Source organism: Oncorhynchus gorbuscha, linkage group LG11 (assembly GCF_021184085.1).
Source record: "Oncorhynchus gorbuscha isolate QuinsamMale2020 ecotype Even-year linkage group LG11, OgorEven_v1.0, whole genome shotgun sequence".
Classification (NCBI taxonomy): domain Eukaryota; kingdom Metazoa; phylum Chordata; class Actinopteri; order Salmoniformes; family Salmonidae; genus Oncorhynchus; species Oncorhynchus gorbuscha.
In genome coordinates, this window is record NC_060183.1 from 59,971,522 (window position 1) to 59,996,669 (window position 25,148).

At 42.2% G+C, this 25,148-nt stretch overlaps 1 protein-coding gene across 1 annotated transcript in view; it reads right to left on the minus strand.

The window, feature by feature from the left end:
* LOC124049045 (collagen alpha-1(I) chain-like) overlaps positions 1-25,148 on the minus strand; it is a 134,975-nt gene that overhangs the window by 12,386 nt on the left and 97,441 nt on the right. The window contains exons 13-30 of the mRNA XM_046370348.1: positions 22,214-22,321; positions 21,957-22,010; positions 14,577-14,630; positions 14,239-14,283; positions 13,939-13,992; positions 13,760-13,804; positions 13,324-13,377; positions 13,155-13,199; positions 12,952-13,005; positions 12,729-12,773; positions 12,565-12,618; positions 8,298-8,342; positions 8,081-8,134; positions 7,851-7,958; positions 7,702-7,755; positions 7,410-7,463; positions 7,164-7,208; positions 6,720-6,773 (exon numbers count right to left, since the gene is read on the minus strand). Coding sequence (XP_046226304.1) covers positions 6,720-6,773; positions 7,164-7,208; positions 7,410-7,463; positions 7,702-7,755; positions 7,851-7,958; positions 8,081-8,134; positions 8,298-8,342; positions 12,565-12,618; positions 12,729-12,773; positions 12,952-13,005; positions 13,155-13,199; positions 13,324-13,377; positions 13,760-13,804; positions 13,939-13,992; positions 14,239-14,283; positions 14,577-14,630; positions 21,957-22,010; positions 22,214-22,321 — 1,026 coding nt within the window. The remainder of the gene's footprint in view (positions 1-6,719; positions 6,774-7,163; positions 7,209-7,409; positions 7,464-7,701; positions 7,756-7,850; positions 7,959-8,080; positions 8,135-8,297; positions 8,343-12,564; positions 12,619-12,728; positions 12,774-12,951; positions 13,006-13,154; positions 13,200-13,323; positions 13,378-13,759; positions 13,805-13,938; positions 13,993-14,238; positions 14,284-14,576; positions 14,631-21,956; positions 22,011-22,213; positions 22,322-25,148) is intronic.

Sequence of the window (25,148 nt, forward strand, 5' to 3'; positions counted from 1 at the left end):
GCTGTTCTTCAGTGGGCTCACTCTGCCAAGTTAGCTGGTCATCCCGGTGTTCGAGGCACTCTTGCGTCTATTCGCCAGCGCTTTTGGTGGCCGACTCAGGAGCGTGACACGCGCCGTTTCGTGGCTGCTTGTTCGGACTGCGCGCAGACTAAGTCGGGTAACTCTCCTCCTGCCGGTCGTCTCAGACCGCTCCCCATTCCTTCTCGACCATGGTCTCACATTGCCTTAGACTTCATTACCGGTCTGCCTTTGTCTGCGGGGAAGACTGTGATTCTTACGGTTGTCGATAGGTTCTCTAAGGCGGCACATTTCATTCCCCTCGCTAAACTTCCTTCCGCTAAGGAGACGGCACAAATCATTATTGAGAATGTATTCAGAATTCATGGCCTCCCGTTAGACGCCGTTTCAGACAGAGGCCCGCAATTCACGTCACAGTTTTGGAGGGAGTTCTGTCGTTTGATTGGTGCGTCCGTCAGTCTCTCTTCCGGGTTTCATCCCCAGTCTAACGGTCAAGCAGAGGGGCCAATCAGACGATTGGTCGCATACTACGCAGCCTTTCTTTCAGAAACCCTGCGTCTTGGGCAGAACAGCTCCCCTGGGCAGAATACGCTCACAATTCGCTTCCTTCGTCTGCTACCGGGTTATCTCCGTTTCAGAGTAGTCTGGGTTACCAGCCTCCTCTGTTCTCATCCCAGCTTGCCGAGTCAGCGTTCCCTCCGCTCAAGCGTTTGTCCAACGTTGTGAGCGCACCTGGAGGAGGGTGAGGTCTGCACTTTGCCGTTACAGGGCACAGACGGTGAGCCGCCAATAAACGCAGGATTAAGAGTCCAAGGTATTGTTGCGGCCAGAGAGTGTGGCTTTCCACTCGCAACCTTCCTCTTACGACAGCTTCTCGTAAGTTGACTCCGCGGTTCATTGGTCCGTTCCGTGTCTCCCAGGTCGTCAATCCTGTCGCTGTGCGACTGCTTCTTCCGCGACATCTTCGTCGCGTCCATCCTGTCTTCCATGTCTCCTGTGTTAAGCCCTTTCTTCGCACCGTTCGTCTTCCCTCCCCCCTCCCGTCCTTGTCGAGCGCACCTATTTACAAGGTACATAAGATCATGGACATGCGTTCTCGGGGACGGGGTCACCAATACCTAGTGGATTGGGAGGGTTACGGTCCTGAGGAGAGGAGTTGGGTTCCGTCTCGGGACGTGCTGGACCGTTCACTCATCGATGATTTCCTCCGTTGCCGCCAGGATTCCTCCTCGAGTGCGCCAGGAGGCGCTCGGTGAGTGGGGGGGTACTGTCATGTTTGTCATTTATTATCATGTCTTGTCCCTGTGCTCCCCATTCTATTCGTTTCCCTCTGCTGGTCTTATTTGGTTCTTTCCCTCCTTCTATCCCTCTCTCTCCCCCTCCCTCTCTCACTCTCTCGCTCTCTCTTCTCTCTATCGTTCCGTTCCTGCTCCCAGCTGTTCCTATTCCCTAATCATCATTTAGTCTTCCCACCTGTTCTCCTGTCCCGTCGGTTCCTTGTATTGTATTCACCATGCTGTGATTGCGTTTCGCCCTGTCCTGTCGTGTTTTTGCTGTGATTGTGTATCGCCCTGTCCTGTCGTGTTTTTGCCTTCATCAGATGCTGCGTGTGAGCAGGTGTCTCTGTCGACTACGGCCTGCGCCTACCCGAGCGACCTGCAGTCTGTGGCCGCTTCTCCAGTTATTTCCCCTCTACAAGTAAAAGGATTGGCAAATACAGTGCATTCGGAAAGTATTCAGACCTCTTGACATTTTCCACATTTTGCAAAAACAGTTTAGACATTTTTGCTAATTTATACAACATAAAAAGTATTCAGACCCTTTGCTATGAGACTCGAAAATGAGTTCAGGTGCATTCTGTTTACATTGATCATCATTGAGATGTTTCTACAACTTGATTGGAGTCCACCAGTGGTAAATTAGATTGATTGGACACGATTTGGAAATGCATACATCTTTTTATATAAGGTCCCATATAAAGTCCCACAGTTGACCGTCCGTGTCAGAGCAAAAACCAAGCCATGACGTTGAAGGAATTGTCCGCAGAGCTCCGAGACAGGATTGTGTCGAGGCACAGATCTGGGGAAGGGTACCAACACATTACTGCAGAGTTGAAGGTCCCCAAGAACACAGTGCCTCCATCATTCTTAAATTGAAGAAGTTTGGAACCACCAAGACTTCCTAGAGCTGGCCGCCCGGCCAAGCTGAGCAATTGGAGAAGAAGGACCTTGGTCAGGGAGGTGAGCAATAACCTGATGGTCACTCTGACAGAGCTCCAGAGTTCCTCTGTGGAGATGGGAGAACATTCCAGAAGGACAAGCATCTCTGCAGCATTCCACCAATCAGGTGATACAGCGTCCAGATGAAAGCCACTCCTCAGTAAAAGGCACATGACAGCCCGTTTGGAGTTTGCCAAAAGGCACCTTTGGCCAGAGCCTGGACTTAAACCCGATCGAACATCTCTGAAGAGACTTAGCTGTGCAGCGACGCTCCCCATCCAAACTGACACACTGTCTGGCTGCACAGCCGATTGGTAAACGTACTATGAATTGAGAAATTGTGTGACTAAACTAAATAAAACGAAGAAAAAACTGTTAAGATAACTGATATAAAGGATAATAGTAAAAAGATTTTGAGCATCTTAAATTAAATGTTGGGCAAAAAGGAATTAGATGGCTCATTTATCACAAAACCCACTGATATTGGCAGATATTACTTTAATGACATGCCAACAACAACTTATGAACCTACACCTCAATGCGTAACTGACCAAATTATGAAAAACAAGCATTGTAATTTTGAATTGAGTAATGTGAGTGAGGAAGAGGTGAAAAATGTATTGTTGTCTGCCAACAATGACAAGCCACTTGGGTCTGACACCTTGGAAGGGCAATTAATGAGGATGATAGTGGACTATAATATTATTGCCACTCCTATTTGCCATCTCTTTAATCTAAACCTACAAGTTAGTATGCGCCCTCAGGCCTGGAGGGAAGAAAATGTCATTCCTAATAATAGCAAAGTACACTTTACTGGCTCAAACAGCTGACCAACAACCTGTTACCAACCCTTAGCAAAATTTAGGAAATAAATGTGTTTGACCAGATACAGTGCTATTCCACAGTAAACAAATGTACAACAACTTTCATCACACTAATAGGGCACTCAACATGTCCAGTACTTACACAAATGACTGACGATTAGCTGAAAGAAAATTATAATAAGAAGATTGTGGGAGCTGTTTTGTTAATCTGCTGCTGTAAAAATATACAGTACATTTACATTTACATTTAAGTCATTTAGCAGACGTACCCGTCAGAGGTTTGGACACACCTACTCATTCCAGGGTTTTCCTTTATTTGTACTATTTTTAACATTAGGAGGAGTAGGATAATAGTGAAGACATCAAAACTATGAAATAACACATACAGTATGGAAGCATGTCTCCAAAAAAGTGTTATATTTTATATTTCAGATTCTTCAAAGTAGCCACCCTTTCCCTTGATGACAGCTTTGCACACCTGGAATGCATTTCAGTTAACAGGTGTGCCTTGTTAAAAGTACATTTGTGGAATTTCCTTCCTTCTTAATGTGTTTGACCCAATCAGTTCGGTTGTGACAAGGTACCGTAGGGTGGTATACAAAAGATAACCCTATTTGGTAAAAGACCATGTCCATATTATGGCAAGAACAGCTCAAATAAGCAAAGTGAAATGACAGTCCATCATTACTTTAAGACATGATGGTCAATCCAGATAATGTCAAGAACCTTGAAAGTTTCTTCAAGTGCAGTCGCAAAAACCATCAAGCGCTGTGATGAAACTGGCTCTCATGAGGACCGCAACAGGAAAGGAAGACCCAGAGTTACCTCTGCTGCAGAAGATAAGTTCATTAGAGTTAACTGCACTTCAGATTCCAGCCCAAATAAATCCTTCACAGAGTTCAAGTAACAGACACACCTCATCTCAACATCAACTGCTCAGAGGAGAATGTGTGAATCGGGCCTTCATGGTCAAATTTCTGCAACAAAAAAAACACTACTAAAGGACACCAATAATAATAAGAAGACTTGCTTGGGCCAAGAAACACGAGCAATGGACATTAGACCGGTGGAAATCTGTCTTTTGGTCTGATGAGTCCAAATTTGAGATTTTTGGTTCCAACCACCATGTCTTTGTGAGACGTAGTGTAGCTGAATGGGTGATCTCCGCATATGTGGTTCCCACCGCGAAGAATGGAGGAGGACGTGTGATGGTGTGGATTGCTTTGCTGGTAACACTGTCTGTGATTTAATTCAAATTCAAGCCACACTTAACCAGCATGGCTACCACAACGATACGCCATCCCATCTGGTTTGGGCTTAGTGGGACTATCATTTGTTTTTCAACAGGATAATGACCAAAAACACAGATCCAGGCCGTGTAAGGGCTATTTGAACAAGAAGGAGAGTGATGGAGTGCTGCATCAGATGACCTGGCCTCCACAATCACCCGACCTCAACCCAATTGGACTGCAGAGTGAAGAAAAAACAGCCAACAAGTGATCAGCATATGTGGGAACTCCTTCAAGACTGTTGGCATTCCAGGTGAAGCTGGTTGAGAGAATGCCAAAAGTGTGCAAAGCTGTCGTCAAGGAAAAGGGTGACTACTTTGAAGAATCTAAAATCTAAAATATATTTTTATTCATTTAACATGATTCCATGTGATATTTCATAGTTTTGATGTCTTCACAAGTAAGTGTGTTATGTCTTTACATCTCCTGCAATGTCGTGAATCAAGAGGTACCTGTCTAACAGAACACAGAGGGTGTTCTTTAAAGGAAGCCTTGTCAACATAATTTAGGTAGAGACAGGCATTCCCCAGGGCAGCTGTCTAGGCCACTTACTTTTTTTTCAATCTTTACTATTGACCTGCCAACTGGCACTCAGTAAATCCTGTGTGTCTATGTATGCTGATGACTCAACACAATACAAGTCAGCTACCACAGCAAGTGAAATCTCTGCAAACGCTTAACAAAGAGCTGCAGTCAGTTTTAGAATGGGTGGCAAGAAATAAGCTAGTCCTAAATATTTCAAAAAGTAAAAGCATTGTATTTGGAACAAATAATTCACTAAACCCTAAACCTCAACCACATATTGTAATGTATAATGTGTAAATTGAACACGTTGAGGAGACTAAACTGCTTGGAGTAAGCCTGGATTGTAAAACTGTCATGTACAAAACAAATATATGCAACAGTAGCTAAGATGGGGAGAGTATAATAAAACAATGCTCTGTTTCTTGACATCACTATTAACAAAAAAAGTCCAACAGCCACATGTTTTGTCGCACCTGGATTACTGCCCAGCCATATGGTCAAGTGCCACAAAGAGGGACACAGGTTAATTACAGTTGGCCCAGAACAGAGTAGCACAGCTGGCCCTTAAATGTACATGGAGAGCTAACATGAATTTTTAAATTAATTTTTATTTTACCTTTATTTAACCAGGCAAGTCAGTTAAGAACAAATTCTTATTTTCAATGACGGCCTAGGAACAGTGGGTTAACTGCCTGTTCAGGGGTAGAACGACAGATTTGTACCTTGTTGCTCAGGGGTTTGAACTCGCAACCTTCTGGTTACTAGTCCAACGCTCTAACCACTAGGCTACCCTGCCGCACCAATAACACGCATGTCAATCTCTCCTGGCTCAAAGTAGAGGAGAGATTGACTGCATCACTACTTGTCTTTGTGAGAAGCATTGACATCTTGAAAGCACTGAGTTACCATGAAGCCATTGGTGATTGACAGAGTTACAGAGTTCAATGGCTGTGATGGGAGAAAACTGAGGATGGATCAACAACATTGTAGTGATTCCACAAATGACTTAAATGACAGAGTGAAAAGAAGAATACAAATATACAGAATAAACACGGCAAAGAAATACACTTTTTGGCCTACATGCAAAGTCTTATTTTTGGGGCAAATCTAACACAACACTCCCTATTTTCAAGATGTGTGGGCTGCATCATGGTATGGGTATGCTTGACATCAGAAAATACTGGGGTTTCTGGGGATAAAAAGAAATGGAACTAAGTCCAGGCAAAATTCTAGAGGAAAACCCGCTTCAGTCTGCTTTACACCAGACACTCGGAGAGGAATTCACCATTCAGCAGCACAATAACCTACAGCACTTGGCCAAATCTACACTGGAGTTGCTCACCAAGAAGACAGTGAATGTTCCTGAGTGGCCAAGTTACAGTTTGGACTTAAATCAACTTGAAAATGACTGTCTAGCCATGATCCCCTACGTCTTGAAAGAGCTTGAATAATTATGAATAGATTAATGGGCTAATATTGCACAATCCAAGTGTGAAAAGCACTTAGAGAATTACCTAAGAAGACTCACAGCTGTAACCTAACCTATGTAACCTAACATGTATTGACTCAGGGAGCTGAATGACTCAGGGAGCTGACTATATTTTAGTTATTTAATTTATATACAATTATTTGTGTTTTTTTTTCATTCTTCCACTTTGACATTACAGAGTATTTTGTGTAGATTGTTGACAAAAAAAATACAATTAAATCCATTTTAATTAGACTTTGTAACACAAAAGGTGAATAAATCCAATGGGTGTGAATATTTTTGCAAGGCACTGTATTCAAGCTCAGTGTCTTCAGGGTTGTGATCATGGTATTGAAATATGATATAGAATGGGAACCTGTGTACCAGGCTTTCCTTCTGGTCCCTCTGTCCCAGGTGGGCCTGGCAAACCCTGTTGGAGACAAGTACACACACACACTCATAATAAGTGTACTGTGATTACGTAATATTCAGCAGCCTACAGTATTCACCAAGGTGGCCGTGGGGGGGGGGTCAATAGTGGGATGATGGACGGTAATTCACACTAGCTTTTAGTCAGCACCATTAGATAAGCCCATACAGCCTTGGATACTCTTCATCACCAAGCAGAAGTGTTAGTATTAAGTGTTTTGCCACTTATCTGCACACACACCACAGATCTGCTGTTCTGACAATCACAGATGTTGCCCATTGAGGTGTATACTGTATATCTGATTTGTCAAGAATATTAATTTGCTTTTCAATGCAAATTGATCAAGTAGATGGCTCCACTAGTGTTTGTCTGTGCATGGTATGTGCTTACCAGTGAACCAGGCTGGCCATCATGCCCTCTCTGTCCGATGCGACCCTAGATAGAAGAAGGCAGTGCCAATCAGGTTACCATTCAAATATCAAGAGCAGGACTAAAATCACGCTTTACTAAATACTAAGGTTGAACAAAAATCCCTGTAGAATTCCAAATCCCAGAAATTCTGGATAGCTTGGACATTTTTTGAAAGTTCCCAGAATTTTCAAACCCTCATAAACACATTCAATAGGAGTGTCCTACCTTGGTCCCTCTGTGTCCAGGCTGGCCGTTGCGCCCATCTGGACCCCTATTCCCCTTCAGAGAAACAGACATTTTTTTATGAGACTATAGCTGTTTCCCAAATGGCACCTCCTACAGGACTCAAAGTAGTGCACTATATACTGTAGGGTGCCATTTGGGACACACTTTTTAGGACATGAAATCCACAGTTTTATCATCATTTTGACCAATCTTAACAGGCAGGCTGATGAAAGAATGACAATCTAAATGTTACTTTCACTATAAGGCATTCATTTTTTAAGTCTTCTCTGACCTTCAGCCCATCTCTGCCCAGTTTTCCCTGAGGGCCAGTTTCTCCATTCTCCCCCTAAAAGAGGAGACACAAAATCCATCAGTCTTCCAGTGGTAAAGTAGCAGTCTATATAACTGTAGATACAGTGATAAGGCAGGGAGACGACCTACCCCAATGCCTTTAGTGCCAGGTTGACCATTGAGCCCTGTAAAGCCAGGGAAGCCACTAGGACCACTCTCTCCCTGAGGCCCTTGGATTCCCGAAGCACCCTGAACACACTGAGAGATAGAACGAGAGAGAGAAGACAAATGTGTAACTCATAATTTAGATGTCAAAAAGTATGAATCAAGAGTTTTAGTTTTGTTGAATGTCTACACGTCTCCAGAGGCTGGGTTCTTACTCTCTCCCCCTTTGGTCCAGGGTCCCCTTTGTCCCCGTCTGGTCCTCTCTTACCCTGTGGAGGTCAGAGAGGAGTCAGAGGACTGCAGGTACAGTAAATAGTTGAAAAGCATGCAACCTGATTCTTCAAAGTGTTTTGAATCAATCTAAGGACAATACAACAATGTATTATATCTAATTCAAAATGTATTTCAGTAAAATGCAGAAGCAGTACTTACAGTAATTCCAGGGAAACCCTTTGGACCTTGTGTTCCCAGTGGCCCCTTCAATCAAAGAATGACAGAGAAGGGATTGAAGTGTTAGTTCCTTTTAGTTAGATTTTCTTGCTTCAAGTAGATAGACGCCTATCACATCATGGCTCCAAAACTCCAGAAATATTTCACAAAATCTTCCCTTTCATGATGATCTCATTGTCTAATCTATAGCCACACTTCAGCCATACTGACTGACAATGTAAACTGACTAGACTGAAAACCTTTTTTCCTCACATTTTCAGAGAATATATTTATGTTTTCCAACAGGGCTATACATTTGGGTGAGTTTTTTTCTCGCCTGAGTAGCCTCGTTTCACTGCCAAAAATAAAATAAAACCATCTAGTGTTCAGCGAAATAACAACACAATGTCAAATACAGGTAGCCTAGTCAATTAATTAACATTGAATCACATTAACCGTTACACTCTCGCAGGACACCTTCACTCTTGCGCAGATATTTAGAAACGAAACATGACAATTTGAAAAATAAGCGAGAATAAAGATGACTTTCGAGTAGTAAGACGTATAAAAGCAACATTAATAAGAAGGGTCCAGAAGCATCTTATATGGTGAGCTACCGAGTGGCTAGGACAGGCAAGCCCCATTCTATAGGGCTTAATTCTTCCTGCTACCGTGGATATGGCTGGGACAGTGCTGAGGGAAAAGGCCAACAAAACTATACAGACAATGTCTTCATCAAACAACACTGTTTCACAACGCATCAGTGACATGGCAGGAGATGTTTTGAAACAATTACTGCTTCGCGTACAAGCCAGTGAATTATATGCGTTACAGCTGGATGAGTCAACAGATGTGGCAGGCCTGGCACAGCTCATGGTATATGTCTGTTACGTTTATGGGGGGTCAATTAAGGAAGACATTCTCTTCTGCGAACCACTGGAAACCAGCACCTGAGTGAACTGGGTGCGCAATTACGCAGGTACTTTCCCGAAACGGACGACACAAACAACTGCATTCGTTATCCCTTTCATGCCCTGCCTCCAGTCCACTTACCGATATATGAACAAGAGAGCCTCATCGAACTTGCAACAAGCTGTTCTGTGAAAATGTAATTTAATCAGAAGCCACTGACAGATTTCTGGATAGTGCTGCGCTCAGAGTATCCTGCCTTGGCAAATCACGCTGTTAAGACACTGATGCCCTTTGCAACCACGTACCTATGTAAGAGTGGATTCTTGGCCCTCACTAGCATGAAAACTAAATACAGGCACAGACGTGTGTGGAAAATTATTTCATACTGAGACTCTCTCCAATACAACCCAGCATTGCATTGAGTTATGTGCATCCTTTCAAGCACACCCTTCTCATTAACCTGGGAGTTATTCACAATTTTATGATGAACAAATAAGGTTTCATATGTAAGATGGCTAAATAAAGAGCAAACTGATTGATTATTATTATATTATTATTTGTGCCCTGGTCCTATAAGACCTCTTTGTCACTTCCCAGGAACCGGGTTGTAACAACAACTCACACTCATTCTTATGTTTAATAAATGTATCGTAAAGTGTGTGTGTGGCAGGCTTACAATGATGGCAAAAAACAACATTTGAGAGTGCGCTGCCCCTGGTGCTAGAGGGGGTACGCAGCTGGAGGTTGAACGTTTGAAGGGGTATGGGACTATAAAACGTTTGGGAACCACTGGCCTTAGAGGACGTCTGGATAACAGCCAGAGTTAAACTCACATGCAAACCGCCTGGGGATGGGTTTCTACACTATGGCAATCTAGCAGTTTACAACTTCTCCAAATGGGCGTTTAATATCACACAGAGATACAGTGTGTTCATCATTCAGACCAGTGTTCATTTTGGATCTTTTTTTAGATATAGTCTAGTCTTAGTCATTTTGATGAAAAAAAGTCAACTTAATGCCCTTTCATTTTAGTCACATCACATTTGTATTGCCTGATTAAACCTATACTAAACACAAATCCCTGTCTTGTGCACAAACATGCATAGCCTTGTCATACCAACATAGTTTCCTGCATAACATCCTATTCTCTTCCCAACAGCAGAAATACTGTATCACAAACATATACACTGTGCACAAAGCATTAAGAACACCTGCTCTTTCCATGACAGACTGACCAGGTGAATCAAGGTGCAATCTATGATCCCTTATTGTTAAACTTGTTAAATTCACTATAAATCAGAGTAGATGAAGGGGAAGAGACAGGTTAAAGAACGATGTGAAATCCTTGAGACAACTGAGACATGGAATGTATATGTGTCATTCAGAGGGTGAATGGGCAAGACAAAAGATTGAAGTGCCTTTGAACGGGGTATAGTAGTAGAGAACTGCAACGTTGCTGTCAAGAGCTGCAAGGCTGCTGGGTTTTTCACGCTCAACAAAAAGTATTGACAAAGTAGTATGGGTTGCACCTCCGTCACTCGGTTGTGGCATTACGATTGTTATCAATGTTCCACAGATGCCGAAGCCGCATTGGTGTCCAAAAGTAAAAAAGAGGGCTAATGACTTTGAATGGGAGTTAATGTTTCGCCCAGTGATGTGACTTAAACCGTGAGTCCAAATCGAGTCCCAACTCCCCTGTGCTCCAAGTCCAAGTCACCAACGGTCGAGTCACGAGTCCCTATGGCTGAAGTCCAAGTCACCAACGGTCGAGTCACGAGTCCCTATGGCTGAAGTCCGAGTCCCAGTGCTCAAGTCCTGGTCCAAGTGCTCAAGTCTGAGTTATTGGGTCCCCATTAAGCCAAAATAAAGTTGTTAACGCAGTCAGATATAGTGTAGTGGCAAGACGAATTTAGTCAACAAATGGTTTACTGTTCCTTTTCCTTTCTTTCTGTGCCACCAAATGTTAGCATATAGAATACTGGTAATGTTGCCAGGGACACGTTCAGATGCAAAACCTTCTCCAATATTGCAGATAGAAAGTCCATGAATTTGGAGTCTAGCTTAACCCTCCCACTTTCCCCACTGCATTTGCTCCAGGTTCTGTAGCCAACGTAGCCAAGTTTCCATCTTTTCCTCTGAGAAAACGGCTTGATTCTAGCCCAACCGTTCAAAAGATATGACCCATAATACCGGCGCTATGTTTTTTTCTTTGTATTGTGCATTGGCGGGCTGCATTTTACATTCATAAAGCATATCGTGGGCCGTTCTAAAAACTAGGCGACTTGCGGACTGGACCGTTAACCATTTGTTTAGACTACACCTTGTTCAGTCATGTTACCTCATTAGCTAGCTATAGCTAACGACCTTGGACGTGATCAGCAGTACGCAAAGTATACATGATTCCTTATTCAACATCACAGAGAGGCATGTTTGTTCTACATATCATATTTCTATCTGAATGTTCCAAAATGTTGTGTCCTACTGAACGTGCCCCAGGTTGTTATCTACAGTATAGCTATTGCTAGCGAATGTGGTGTGTCCATCCCACTGCTGAACAGAACTGAGCTGCGCATCTGTGCTGCTAATATTAATTGAACTTATTACTGAAAAGCTCTCAATCTCTCCAAAAAACTATTGTCAAGTCCACTTAGTATCCGTCACATCTCATATTAGTGAACAGAAATGTTTTTTTTTCTGGGTCTATTTAGTCAGTTGTAGTCTTGTAATTTGCCACTAAAAATGGTTTTTTGACAAATATTTTAGACACAATATTTGGGTTACTCTCTTAAGCTAGAGGATAAGGCTATCAGAAGATCATACAGCTTGAGGATAGAGCTTTCATCCATTAGCTAAGATCAGCGCTCCACAACACATAAAAGCTTCAATATGTAGGAAATGGGATACACACTGAGTAGTATCATCAGTAGCCTGATGCTGTGACTTAAAACTGGAATCCTTAGTTGCTACATACAACTTATAAATACATCATCAGCTAGGTTCAATTAATTACCCCATCAGAACACAAAATATAAGCTTGTTTTACTATGTTTGTAAACAATGTACAGTAAATGTAAACAAACACTGTATAGCCTAAAAAAAAATTTGACTATAATTTTGATATAATGGATGGTCAGTACTTGCATCGATAGCTCTGTCTATGAATTTTAAAGTGGTTACATCTCTCTAGAACTTTCCCTCAGCTTTTTACCAAAACACTGGCGGGGTAACCACTTTGTTATTGTTTTAATTAAGTATTATAGCTTTAAGTGACAGGTACTGTGAGGTTGCTATGTGTGTGTGTCTCTGGAAGGAAGAGTGGGGTTTAGGTGGTCAGTCCACTGGGTACTATGCTACTCACCATGGGCCCCTCGAACCCTGGCTCACCCCGGATACCCATTGTCCCCATAGGCCCCTGAGGAAGACAGAGAAAGGAAGGAAAAGAGGGGGTTGGAGAGAGACATTTATAGTCATTTATTTACTAGAGCAGAATTAACTTTACAAGGGAAGAGAGGAGAGACTTACAGGATCACCTTTCAGACCAAGGGCACCACTCATCCCAGGCTGTCCCTGTGAAAATATGAAAGCAGTACAGATGACCTTAAACCCCCTGATATTATATATTATTATGATGAGAAATCCCTCTGAAAAATATATGTTTCCAAATACATTAGTCAATCATCTGGTCCCAAGTTAGGAATCTGGTCCCAAGTTAGGGAACATTACTGTTCAGCTGAGTGAGACTGACCTGGATTCCCCTGAGTCCTGGAGGCCCACTCTCGCCATCTAAACCCTGGGGTCCCTGGTGAAATAAATAGAAAACAGCTCATTTTAAAACATGTTGTATAGTATGTGTGTAATATTTCCCGTATAGTCTTACGAGCATTGAGTTCTGTTAAATGTGACCCAACTTTAGGCAAGAAAACACAACAAGCAAACGCCTCCTCTTACCTGGGGGCCTCTGGGGCCGATGACTCCAACAGGCCCCAACTCTCCCTAGAAGGTAAATGCAGACTACCTTTGGTGAAGGCTGACATATTCAGAAAGAGCTACCAGTAAAGTAGTTAACTAAAAAATTATGGGAAGACCCTCATCTTCTGGGGTCAAAATGTCCCCTCACCTGTGAGCCGTTAACTCCCTGATCGCCAACACGGCCTGTGAAACCAGTGGCTCCCTACACAAAACAGGAATATACACACTGAGTGATATGATATGGGATGAATGACATAGCATTAGGAATTGGGGCCCATTATGATATTGTGCTGTGCTGTATGTTGGAATACATACATGTAGTACACTCTTGGGAAAAAAAAGGTGATACCTAGAACCTTAAATGGTTCTTCGGCTGTCCCCACAGGAGAACCCTTTGAAGAATATTTTTTGGTTCCAGGTAGAAAGAACCCTTTTGGTTCCAGACAGAACCCTTTTGGATTCCATGTAAAACCCTTTCCACAGAGGGTTCTACATGGACCCCAAAAGGGTTCTAAAAGAATCCTTTTGGAACCCTTTTTTCTAAGAGTGTATGGAAGGTACAGCCTTGTTTGCGGTCTACTCACCACTGTCCCAGGAGGCCCTGGAGGCCCATCAAACCCAGCCTCCCCCCTGGAGAGTCACAAACACATGGACACAAGTCAGTGACACTGAATTACTGATGAATAACACCCTAAAGTATTCAGAAATGTTTGAATCTGTAAATCTGAAACAAGGTGTAGTATTGTTACTGTGGGTCACTCACATCAGGTCCAGGGTTTCCCTCTGAGCCTGTGAACCCTCTGACTCCCTGAGGCCCCTGAAGAAAAGACAGACATAGGGTTAGACCTTTTACAAAGTATGTCAAAGGGGTGAAAATTAGGGTGCAAACCAAAAAAGGCAGCTTGAAAGAAAAGAGACAGTGGACACATCTCAAACGGCACCCTATTCCCTATTTAGTGCACTACTTTTGACCAGGGTCCATAAGGTGCTGGTAAAAAAAAATGGTGCACTATAAAGGGAAAAATGGTGCTATTTGGACACATACAGCGAGAGAAACACTTACTGGTGGACCAACATAACCGGGACGGCCTGGTAAACCAAAAGAGCCCTACAGGACACACAAAGTTCAGATGTTAAGCTCTCAATAGAGAGGGCTATCAACACAAAAGCCTTCAGTAAAATGCATACATGAGCATTACAGGAATATGAGTAAAAACATTTGATGTGAACTGTACAAGCAGGGCATTCAGCTCTCATAGTACTTCATCTTTCCACTAAGGGGCAGCATATTACAAATAATAATCTAGACCAGTGAAGACTGGGGACTGGGGATGACTTTAATTCAGTGTGACAAATTCAGTAATAAAGGAACAATAGTCAGCAATCATACTTGAGTCTTACCTTCTCGCCCACTTCTCCAATATGTCCTCTTGGGCCCTTGGCTCCAATAAGGCCCTATAAGGCATTATAAAATACATTATAAAGCATTATACATACAGTGCCTTTGGAAAGTATTCAGACCCCTTGACTTTTTTCACATTTTGTTACATTATAGCCTTATTCTAAAATTAATTAAATGTGTTTTTTTTCATCATCAATCTACACTTAATACCCCATCATGACAAAGCAAAAATAGCTTTTTAGAAATTTTCCACATTTATTAAAAATAAAAAACTGAAATATCACATTTACATAAGTAGTCAGACCCTTTACTCAGTACTTTGTTGAAGCACCTTTGGCAGCGATTACAGCCTCGAGTCTTCTTGGGTATGACACAATAAGCTAGAGGTTGACCGATTAATCGGAATGGCTAATTAATTAGGGCCGATTTCAAGGTTTCATAACAATCGGTAATCAGCATTTTTGGACACCGATCATGGCCGATTACATTGCACTTCACGAGGAGACTGCGTGGCAGGCTGACTACCAACGCGAGTGCAGCAAGGAGCCAAGGTAAGGTGCTAGCTAGTATTAAACGTATCTAAAAAACAATCAATCTTAACATAATCACTAGTTAACTACACATGGTTGATGATATTACTAGTTTATCTAGCTTGTCCTGCGTTGCACATAATCGGTGCCTGTTAATTTGTCATTGAACCATAGCCTACTTCGCCAAACGGGTGATTTAACAAGCGCATTCGTAAAAAAAACACTGTCGTTGCACCAATGTGTACCGAACCATAAACATCAACACTTTTCTTAAAATCAATACACAAGTATATATTTTTAAACCTGCATATTTAGTTAATATTGCCTGCTAACATGAATTTCTTTTAACTATGGAAATTGTGACACTTCTCTTGGATTCTGTGTAACAGAGTCAGGGTATATGCAGCAGTTTGGGCCTCCTGGCTCGTTGCCAACTTTGAAGACTATTTCTTACTAACAAAGACAGCTAACTTCGCCAAACGGGGGATGATTTAACAAAATCGCATTTGCAAAAAAAGCATAATTGTTGCACGAATGTACCTAACCATAAACATCAATGCCTTTCTTAAAATCAATACACAGAAGTATACATTTTTAAACCTGCATATTTAGTTAAAATAATTTAATGTTAGCAGGCAATATTAAACTAGGGAAATTGTGTCACTTCTCTTGCGTTCATTGCACGCAGAGTCAGGGTATATGCAACAATTTGGGCCGCCTGGCACGTTGCGAACTAATTTGCCAGAATTTTACATAATTATGACATAACATTGAAGGTTGTGCAATGTAACAGGAATATTTAGATTTATGGATGCCACCCATTAGATAAAATACGTAACGGTTCCGTATTTCACTGAAAGAATAAACGTTTTATTTTCAAAATGATAGTTTCCGGATTTGACCATATGAATGACCTAAGGCTCGTATTTCTGTGTGTTATTATGTTATAATTAAGTCTATGATTTGATATTTGACAGAGCAGTCTGACTGAGCGGTGGTAGGCAGCAGCAGGCTCATAAGCATTCATTCAAACAGCACTTTAGTGTGTTTTGCCAGCAGCTCTTCACAATGCTTCAAGCATTGCGCTGTTTATGACTTCAAGCTTATCAACTCCCGAGATTAGGCTGGTGTAACCGATGTGAAATGGCTAGCTAGTTAGCGGGGTGCACGCTAATAGCGTTTCAAACGTCACTTGCTCTGAGACTTGGAGTAGTTGTTCCCCTTGCTCTGCAAGGGCCGAAGGCTTTTGTGGAGCGATGAGTAACGATGCTTCAAGGGTGGCTGTTGTCGATGTGTTCCTGGTTCGAGCCCAGGTCGGAGCGAGGAGAGGGACGGAAGCTATACTGTTACACTTGCAATACTAAAGAGCCTATAAGAACATCCAATAGTCAAAGGTATATGAAATACAAATGGTATAGAAATAAATAGTCCTATAATTCCTATAATAACCTTAACCTAAAACTTCTTACCTGGGAATATTGAAGACTTATGTTAAAAGGAACCACCAGCTTTCATATGTTCTCATGTTCTGAGCAAGGAACTTAAACGTTAGCTTTTTTACGTGGCACAAATTGCACTTTTACTTTCTTCTCCAACACTTTGTTTTTGCATTATTTAAACCAAATTGAACATGTTTCATGATTTATTTGAGGCTAGATTTATTTGAGTGATGTATTATATTAATTAAAATAAAAGTGTTCATTTAGTATTGTTGTAATGTCATTATTACAAATAAATAAATAGTCCAATTAATCGGTATCGTCATATTTTGGTCCTCCAATAATCGGTATTGGCATTGAAAAATCATAATCGTTCGACTTCTACTACAAGCTGGGCACACCAGTATTTGGGGAGCTTCTTCCATTCTTCTCTGTTCTCTGTAGATCCTCTCAAGCTCTATCAGGTTGGATGGGGAGAGTTGCTGCACAGCTGTTTTCAGGTATCTCCAGAGATGTTTGATTGGGTTCAAGTCCGGGCTCTGGATGGGCAACTCAAGGACATTCAGAGACCTGTCCCGAAACCACTCGTGTGTTGACATGGCTGTATACTTAGGGTTTATGCCCTGTTGGAAGGTGAAACTTCGCCCCAGTCTGAGGTCTTGAGCGCTTTGGAGCAGGTTTTCATCTGGTGTTCAACCTTCCCAAGTTCTCTCACGTCACCCCGCTCCTCCGCTCTCTCCACTGGCTTCCAGTTGAAGCTCGCATCCGCTACAAGACCATGGTGCTTGCCTACGGAGCTGTGAGGGGAACGGCACCTCAGTACCTCCAGGCTCTGATCAGGCCCTACACCCAAACAAGGGCACTGCGTTCATCCACCTCTGGCCTGCTCGCCTCCCTACCACTGAGGAAGTACAGTTCCCGCTCAGCCCAGTCAAAACTGTTCGCTGCTCTGGCCCCCCAATGGTGGAACAAACTCCCTCACGACGCCAGGACAGCGGAGTCAATCACCACCTTCCGGAGACACCTGAAACCCCACCTATTTAAGGAATACCTAGGATAGGATAAGTAATCCTTCTCACCCCCCCCCCTTAAGATTTAGATGCACTATTGTAAAGTGACTGTTCTACTGGATGTCATAAGGTGAATGCACCAATTTGTAAGTCGCTCTGGATAAGAGTGTCTGCTAAATGACTTAAATGTAAATGTAAGGACCTCTCTGTGCTTTGCTCCGTTCATCTGTGCCTCGATCCTGACTAGTCTCCCAGTCCCTGCCACTGAAAAACATCCCCACAGCATGATGCTGCCACCACCATGCTTCACCATAGGCATGGTGCTAGGTTTCCTCCAGACGTGAGGCTTGGCATTCAGTTCAATCATGGTTTTATCGGACCAGTGAATCTTGTTTTTCATGGTCTGAGAGTCTTTAGGTGCCTTTTGGCAAACTCCAAGCGGGCTGTCATGTGCCTTTTACTCAGGCCATGAAGGCCTGATTGGTGGAGTGTTGCAGAGATGGTTGTCTTTCTGGAAGGTTCTCCCATCTCCACAGAGGAACTCTATAGCTCTGTCAGAGTGACCATTGGGTTCTTGGTTACTGCCCTGGCCAAGGCCCTTCTCCCCGGTTGCTCAGTTTGGCCGGTCGGCCAGTTCTAGGAAGAGTCTTGGTGGTTCCAAACTTCTTCCATTTAAGAATGTTGGAGGCCACTGTGTTCTTTGCTCTGACTGTTCTTTGCTCTGACATGCACTGTCAACTGTGGGACCTTATATAGACAGCTGTGTGCCTTTTCAAGAGCTGCAAAATCTGAACCCCTACAAAACAGCCAGGCTAGACAATCTGGACCCTCTTTTCAAAAATGATCCGCTAAAATTGTTGCAATCCCTATTACTAGCCTGTTCAACCTCTCTTTCATATCGTCTGAGATCCCCAAAGATTAGAAAGCTGCCACGGTCATCCCCGTGGCAGCTTAGACCCAAACTGTCGAAAGCAAAGTTAACAAACAGATCACAGACCATTTCGAATCCCACCGTACCTTCTCCGCTATGCAATCTGGTTTCCGAGTAGGCCATGGGTTCACCTCAGCCAAACTCAAGGTCCTAAATGATATCATAACCGCCATCGATAAGAGACAATACTGTGCAGCTGTATTCATAGACCTGGCCAAGGCTTTCGACTCTGTCAATCACCACATTCTTATTGGCAGACTCAACAGCTTTGGTTTCTCAAATGACTGCCTCGCCTGGTTAACCAACTACTTCTCAGACAGAGTTCAGTGTTTCAAATCGGAGGGCCTGTTGTCCGGGCCTTTGGCAGTCTCTATGGGGGTGCCACAGGGTTCAATCCTTGGGCTGTCTCTTTTCTCTGTATACATCAATGATGTTGCTCTTGCTGCATGTGATTCTCTGATCCAGCTCTATGCAGACAACACCATTCTGTAAACTTCTGGCCCTTCTTTGGACACTGTGTTAACCAACCTCCAGACGAACTTCAATGCCATACAACTCTCCTTCCGTGGCCTCCAGCTACTTTACAAGTAAAACTAAATGCATGCTCTTCAACAGATCGCTGCCCACACCTAACCGCCCATCCAGCATCACTACTCTGACTTCTGACTTAGAATATGTGGACAACTACAAATACCTAGGTGTCTGGTTAGACTGTAAACTCTCCTTCCAGACTCACATTAAGCATCTCCAATCCAAAATTAAATCTAGAATCGGCTCCCTATTTCGCAAACAAAGCATCCTTCACTCATGCTGCCAAACATACCCTCATAAAACTGACCATCCTACCAATCCTTGACATTGGCGATGTCATTTACAAAATCACCTCCAACAATATACTCAGAAAATTGGATGCAGTCTATCACAGTGCCATCCGTTTTGTCATCAAAGCCCCATATACTACCCACCACTGCGACCTGTATGCTCTCGTTGGTTGGCCCTCGCTTCACATTGGTCGCCAAACCCACTGGCTCCAGGTCATCTATAAGTCTTCGCTAGGTAAAGCCCCACCTTATCTCAGCTCACTGGTCACCATAGCAGCACCCACCCTTAGCGCACGCTCCACCAGTTATATTTCACTGGTCAACCCCAAAGCCAATTCCTCATTCGGCCGCCTTTCCTTCCAGTTCTCTGCTATCAATGACTGGAACGAACTGAAAAAAAATCACTGAAGCTGGAGACTCATATCACCCTTACTAGCTTTAAGCACCACCTTTCAGAGCTGCTCAGAAATCACTGTACCTGTACATAGCCCATATGTAAATAGCCCATCCAACTTCCTCATCCCCATACTGTTATTTATTTTGCTCTTTTGTACCCCAGTACTTGCACACTCACCTTCTGCACATCTATCATTCCAGTGTTTAATTGCTATATTGTAATTATTTTGCCGCTGTCATGACGTTGGCCTGGGGGTAGGTTTATGACAGTCATAAATACCTCGTTCCCCCTTTTTCCTCTCTCTACCCTACTGATGTGAAATTTGAAAACCCCTTTTTTAACATAGAGATTCTGGGAACTGCAGGAGGTCGGGGGAAATGAACTATATTCTGGTAACCTGACCAATTGAACATAGGCGGTGGTACTTAATGAATGTAATGTCAGTTTGGTTGTCATCTGAGACATTCTCATCAATGATAAGATGACAAACTCTACGGTGGAAAGTCTGCACATTGTAGTTATCGGATTCACATGGAATTGTTGTTCAATATAAATGTTTGAATATTAAATTATTGGTGAGATGAAATGTAATTTTAGCTTTCAAATGAGAGATTTGGGTTTTCATAAGGTTAGGGCTCTGCTCAATCAGTGGCCCGCCCCTGTGAAGGGACATAGGTTATAAAACTTTTCAAACACGCCCTCCTCTCCCTTCCTATATAAAGCCTTGACAACAATATAACCTCCTGTTCCGAGGATGTGAGGACGAAGGTCCGATGTCAGAATGGTTCAGATAATAACTACAGAACGAAGCCAACATCAGCATGAGCTTTGGTTGCGAATGGTTTGAACTTTGAATTCTTATTCACTACAGAAGTAATACCTCCTAGCCGTTGAGTTAGCAACAGCAGCTGCAAACGAGGGTTAGGAAGGAACAGACAGAGTATCCCGTCTATCACACAACGACGTTACTACAACGTATCCAATTGACCACCAGAGACATTCTTCAAAGGACAAAGGGCTCGGTTTGGCAACACGGCCTTCTATCTACCACCAACCTACCGAAGCGCAGCTCAGAGTAAATAGTTATTGCATTTTCCTTTTCCAAATGGGCGGTAATTTAGAATGCATAAGATACTGTATTTACGATAGCACAGCTTCTTCCTTTGGTCCTCAGTCTTCCAGTTCTTTCATTCAAACCCAGCCCTTTTCTTTTGTGTAACTAGCTGTCATATCTGTTCCGCCCGCTAGGGACGTTTTCCTTTATGACGTAATTTGTAATCAAGGTATGATTAATTCTGTGTATATGCAATTCTGTGTGATTAGTTAGGTATTTAGTCAATAAATAATGAAACCCAATTTTGTATTGCTGATTCAACTTGTTAGCCAGGGTTCGTGAAGCTAACCAAGAATTTACAACTTTCAGATGAGACTGAATTAAGGTGATAATTAATATTGACTGCTATTGATGTAAAATATGACTAGGTCTTTAAGAGTTTATTCGGAAGATAACAGCTCTATAAATATTATTTTGTGATGCCCTGGCTCTCTAGTTAATTACATTTACATGATTAGCTCAATCAGGTGATATTAATTACGGAGAAATTATTTTATAGAATAGCATGTCATATCACTTAATCTGGCATAGCCAAAGACACGACACCGCTATGGCCTATTTATTGCCTAACCTTCCTTATCCTACCTCATTTGCACATACTGTATATAGACTTTTTCTGTTGTATTATTGACTGTATGTTTGTTTATTCTATATGTAACTTTGTGTTGTTGTTTGTCATATTGCTTTGTTTTATCTTGGCCAGGTGGCAGTTGTAAATGAGAACTTGTTCTCAACTAGCCTACCTGGTTAAAAAAAAATATTTTAATGCCCTATCAACTGAATTTACCACAGGTGGATTCCAATCAAGTTGAAGAAACATATCAAGGATGATCAGTGGAAACCAGATGCACCTGGGTCTGAATACTTATGTAAATAAAGTATCTGTTTTTAAATTTTGTATACATTTGCAAACATTTCTGAAAACCTGATTTTGTTTTGTCATTATGGGGTATTGTGTGTAGATTTCTGAGGAATTGTTTGTACTTAATCAATTTAATAAAAAGGCTGAAATACTTTCCCAAGGCACTGTATGTACTTCATAGAAAGTACAAACGACTTGTGCTCTTCATTGGTACACTCATTAGACCAATATTTCAGAATTTATAAGGGCACCGTTTCACTATCCAACCCCCTTACCTCGTCCCCTTTTTCTCCTTTGGAACCGCCTTCTCCCCTATACCCGAAGGGTCCCTAAAAAAATGAGACAGCAATCATTGATATAATCAGAGATAAAAACAGAAATAGCACCCTATTCCCTATATAGTGCACTTCTTAGGAAATACTTACTGGTCAAAAGTAGTACACTAAATATAGGGAATGGCTAGAATGTTTTTTTCTGAGAACAGATGGGTTCATAATAAGGTTATCATGTAATCACCAAGTGGTGCCCTCACCTGTCGCCCAGGGTCACCCGGCATCCCAGACTGACCGTCCAGCCCATTCTCTCCATATTTCCCATGGAGCCCTGCTCTGCCCGCCACGCCCTTTTGGCCCGGCTCACCCTGCAATATAACAGACACCATCACCCAATCAGAGACTGTGGATCTGTGACAGAGACACCATCACCCAATCAAAGGCTGTGGATCCATGACAGAGACATTATCACCCATTCAGAGTCTATGGTTCTGTGACAGGGACACCATTACCCGATCTGAGACTGTGTAGACGTGACACAGTGAGGACACATCATAACACACCTGGGCTACATCCCAAATGGGACATTTGATGTTGAGATGTGTCTGTTACTTGAACTCTGTGAAGCATTTATTTGGGCTGGAATCTGAGGTGCAGTTAACTCTAATGAACCTATCCTCTGAAGCAGAGGTAACTCCGGGTTTTCGTTTCCTGAGAGCCAGTTTCATCATAGCGCTTGATGATTTTTGTGATGGCACTTGTAAGAAACTTTAAAAGTTCTAGACATTTCTATTGACTGACCTTCAAGTCTTACAGTAATGATGGACTGTCATTTCTCTTTGCTTATTTGAGGTGTTCTTGCCATAATATGGACATGGTCTTTTACCAAATAGGGCTATCTTCTGTATACCACCCCTACCTTGTCACAACTCAACTGATTGTCTCAAACGCATTAAGAAGGAAAGAAATTCCACAAATTAAGAAGGCACAACTGTTAACTGAAATGCATAAAACCTCATGAAGCTGGTTGAGAGAATGCCAAGAGTGAGCAAAGCTGTCATCGAGGCAAAGGATGGCTATATAAAATATATTTTGATTTGACTTAACACGTTTTTGGTTACTACATGATTCAATGTGTTATTTCATAGTTGTGATGTCTTCACTATTATTATTCTATGTAGACAATAATAAAAAGAATGAAAAATCCTGGAATGAGTAGGTATGTCCAAACCTTTGACTAGTACTGTACAGGAATGCTATTTAAGACACCCTGCCCAATTGGGTGTGACTGAGAGCTTATCAAGAGGATGAGAAGTGGTGGCATTATTTGTTTATCTTCATGTTAGACTTTAGACCCCCTTGTAATCAATAACTTGCACTGCAGACAGGTGGAGAACATGTACAAATCAGATAGCTTAAACACCTGTTAGCTTTTGGCATTTAGGACAGTGTTATATTTCCGGGCTTGAAAAGTGATTGATATTTATTATAATTTTATGTGTGTGTGTGCGTGCGTATGTGTGTGTGGACAGTAATTGATATTGTACATGCAGAAGCTCCCCAGACTGATAGGTGCAATTGAGTTTCTCAGGTGCACATATTACGGATGTATTATATGTCGGTGAACATATCGGAATCGGACGATATTAGCTAAAAATGCCAACATCGGTATCGGCCGACACCGATGTTAAAAGACGATGTCAAAAGGTACTGTTCATACCTATATAACGTAGGTAAATGACGTAATGACGCCATGTAAAATTTAGCGCTACACGCGCAACACAGCATTCCTAAACAGCATTCCTAACATAACCCACACAATGTCTGCTGTGTGGATCGAGCAGTCAAGTCGAGCAGTCATTTGAAAGAGTAAGAACATTTCAGAGAGACAACTCAAAGGGGAAATCCATTAAAGCCAACGTAATGGAATTCAATCAACTGTTTTCTGTCGTGGGTGATGTTGGCTTTCGCCGACTGGTAGAGCACCGGTACACACTACCAAGTGCTCTGTTTTTCAGATGTTGCCCTACCGGAGTTACACAGTAATGGTGTCGTTGCTATTAGCTTCACAACATACATACTATACTATGGAACGCCGTTTGGGTATTTGCGTGCCAAAAAAGATACAATAGCACTGTCAAAGCTGTACAAAAAAGTTTGCAAACAAGCAAACACCAACCACGAACGACCTGCTAACCATACCGCGTTGGTAATAAAGCATAATTTGTTCAACCACAACTTCTGGGATAGCTAGTTTTAGCTTGGTACCTAGCTAGCACCAATACAACTAGCCACTAGAAACTGTAGTAATTTCATTATATTTAGCATTGATTTAGGAATCCTTGTGAGTAAGTATTAGCTATGTTTCCACTTGATGATCGCCAATGGAAATTGAATTTCAGTTCATGAAAATAAATAGCTAGCCAACTCTTTAACCCTGTTGCCCAAAGCTAACGTTATAAGCAGCCAGCTAGCTTCATCTGCCTAGTGGGGCTCAACCGGACTGGGTTATGTGTTGTGAAGCTAGCCACAATAAGGCACAATAGTGGAATTTGCAGTTTGCGTGCAAAATAAAAGTATGTCATTGACAGTGATGCCAATTAATATAAATAGTAGAATTATGCCATACTTTTATTTTGAAGTCCACTATTGTGCCTAGCTTCACATGGTTGGGTCCAACAACCATTCATCAAATAAGAACTGACTTATAAATTAGGGTTATTTTAGATGATGACACCTAGCTATATAGTTAGCTATCTAACTATAGCTACTGAAACAGATTATGTCGTGTTATTTGACACGTCAAATAGTGTATATTTTTTGACACGCAAAGACCCAGACGGCCTTCCATAGAAATATTGGTTGAGAATGAAACGACTGAACAAATTAACAACAAAACCGCACAGCAAGTTAGTGAAAGAAATAGGTTTTGATTGTGTTTTACTGGTAATGGGGACATACGTAAATGCCAACAAAATAACATTCTGGTCAGTGTGGTGTGTGTAACCTATATTTAACTAGGCAAGTCAGTTAAGAACAAATCCTTATTTACAATGACAGCCCGAACGACACTGGGCCAATTGTGCAATTGTGAAACAGCCTGGATTCGAACCAGAGACTGTAGTGACACCTCTTGCACTGAGTGCCTTAGACCACTGTGTCCATGTTAACTATTTAAAAGGCTGCTAAATTGTT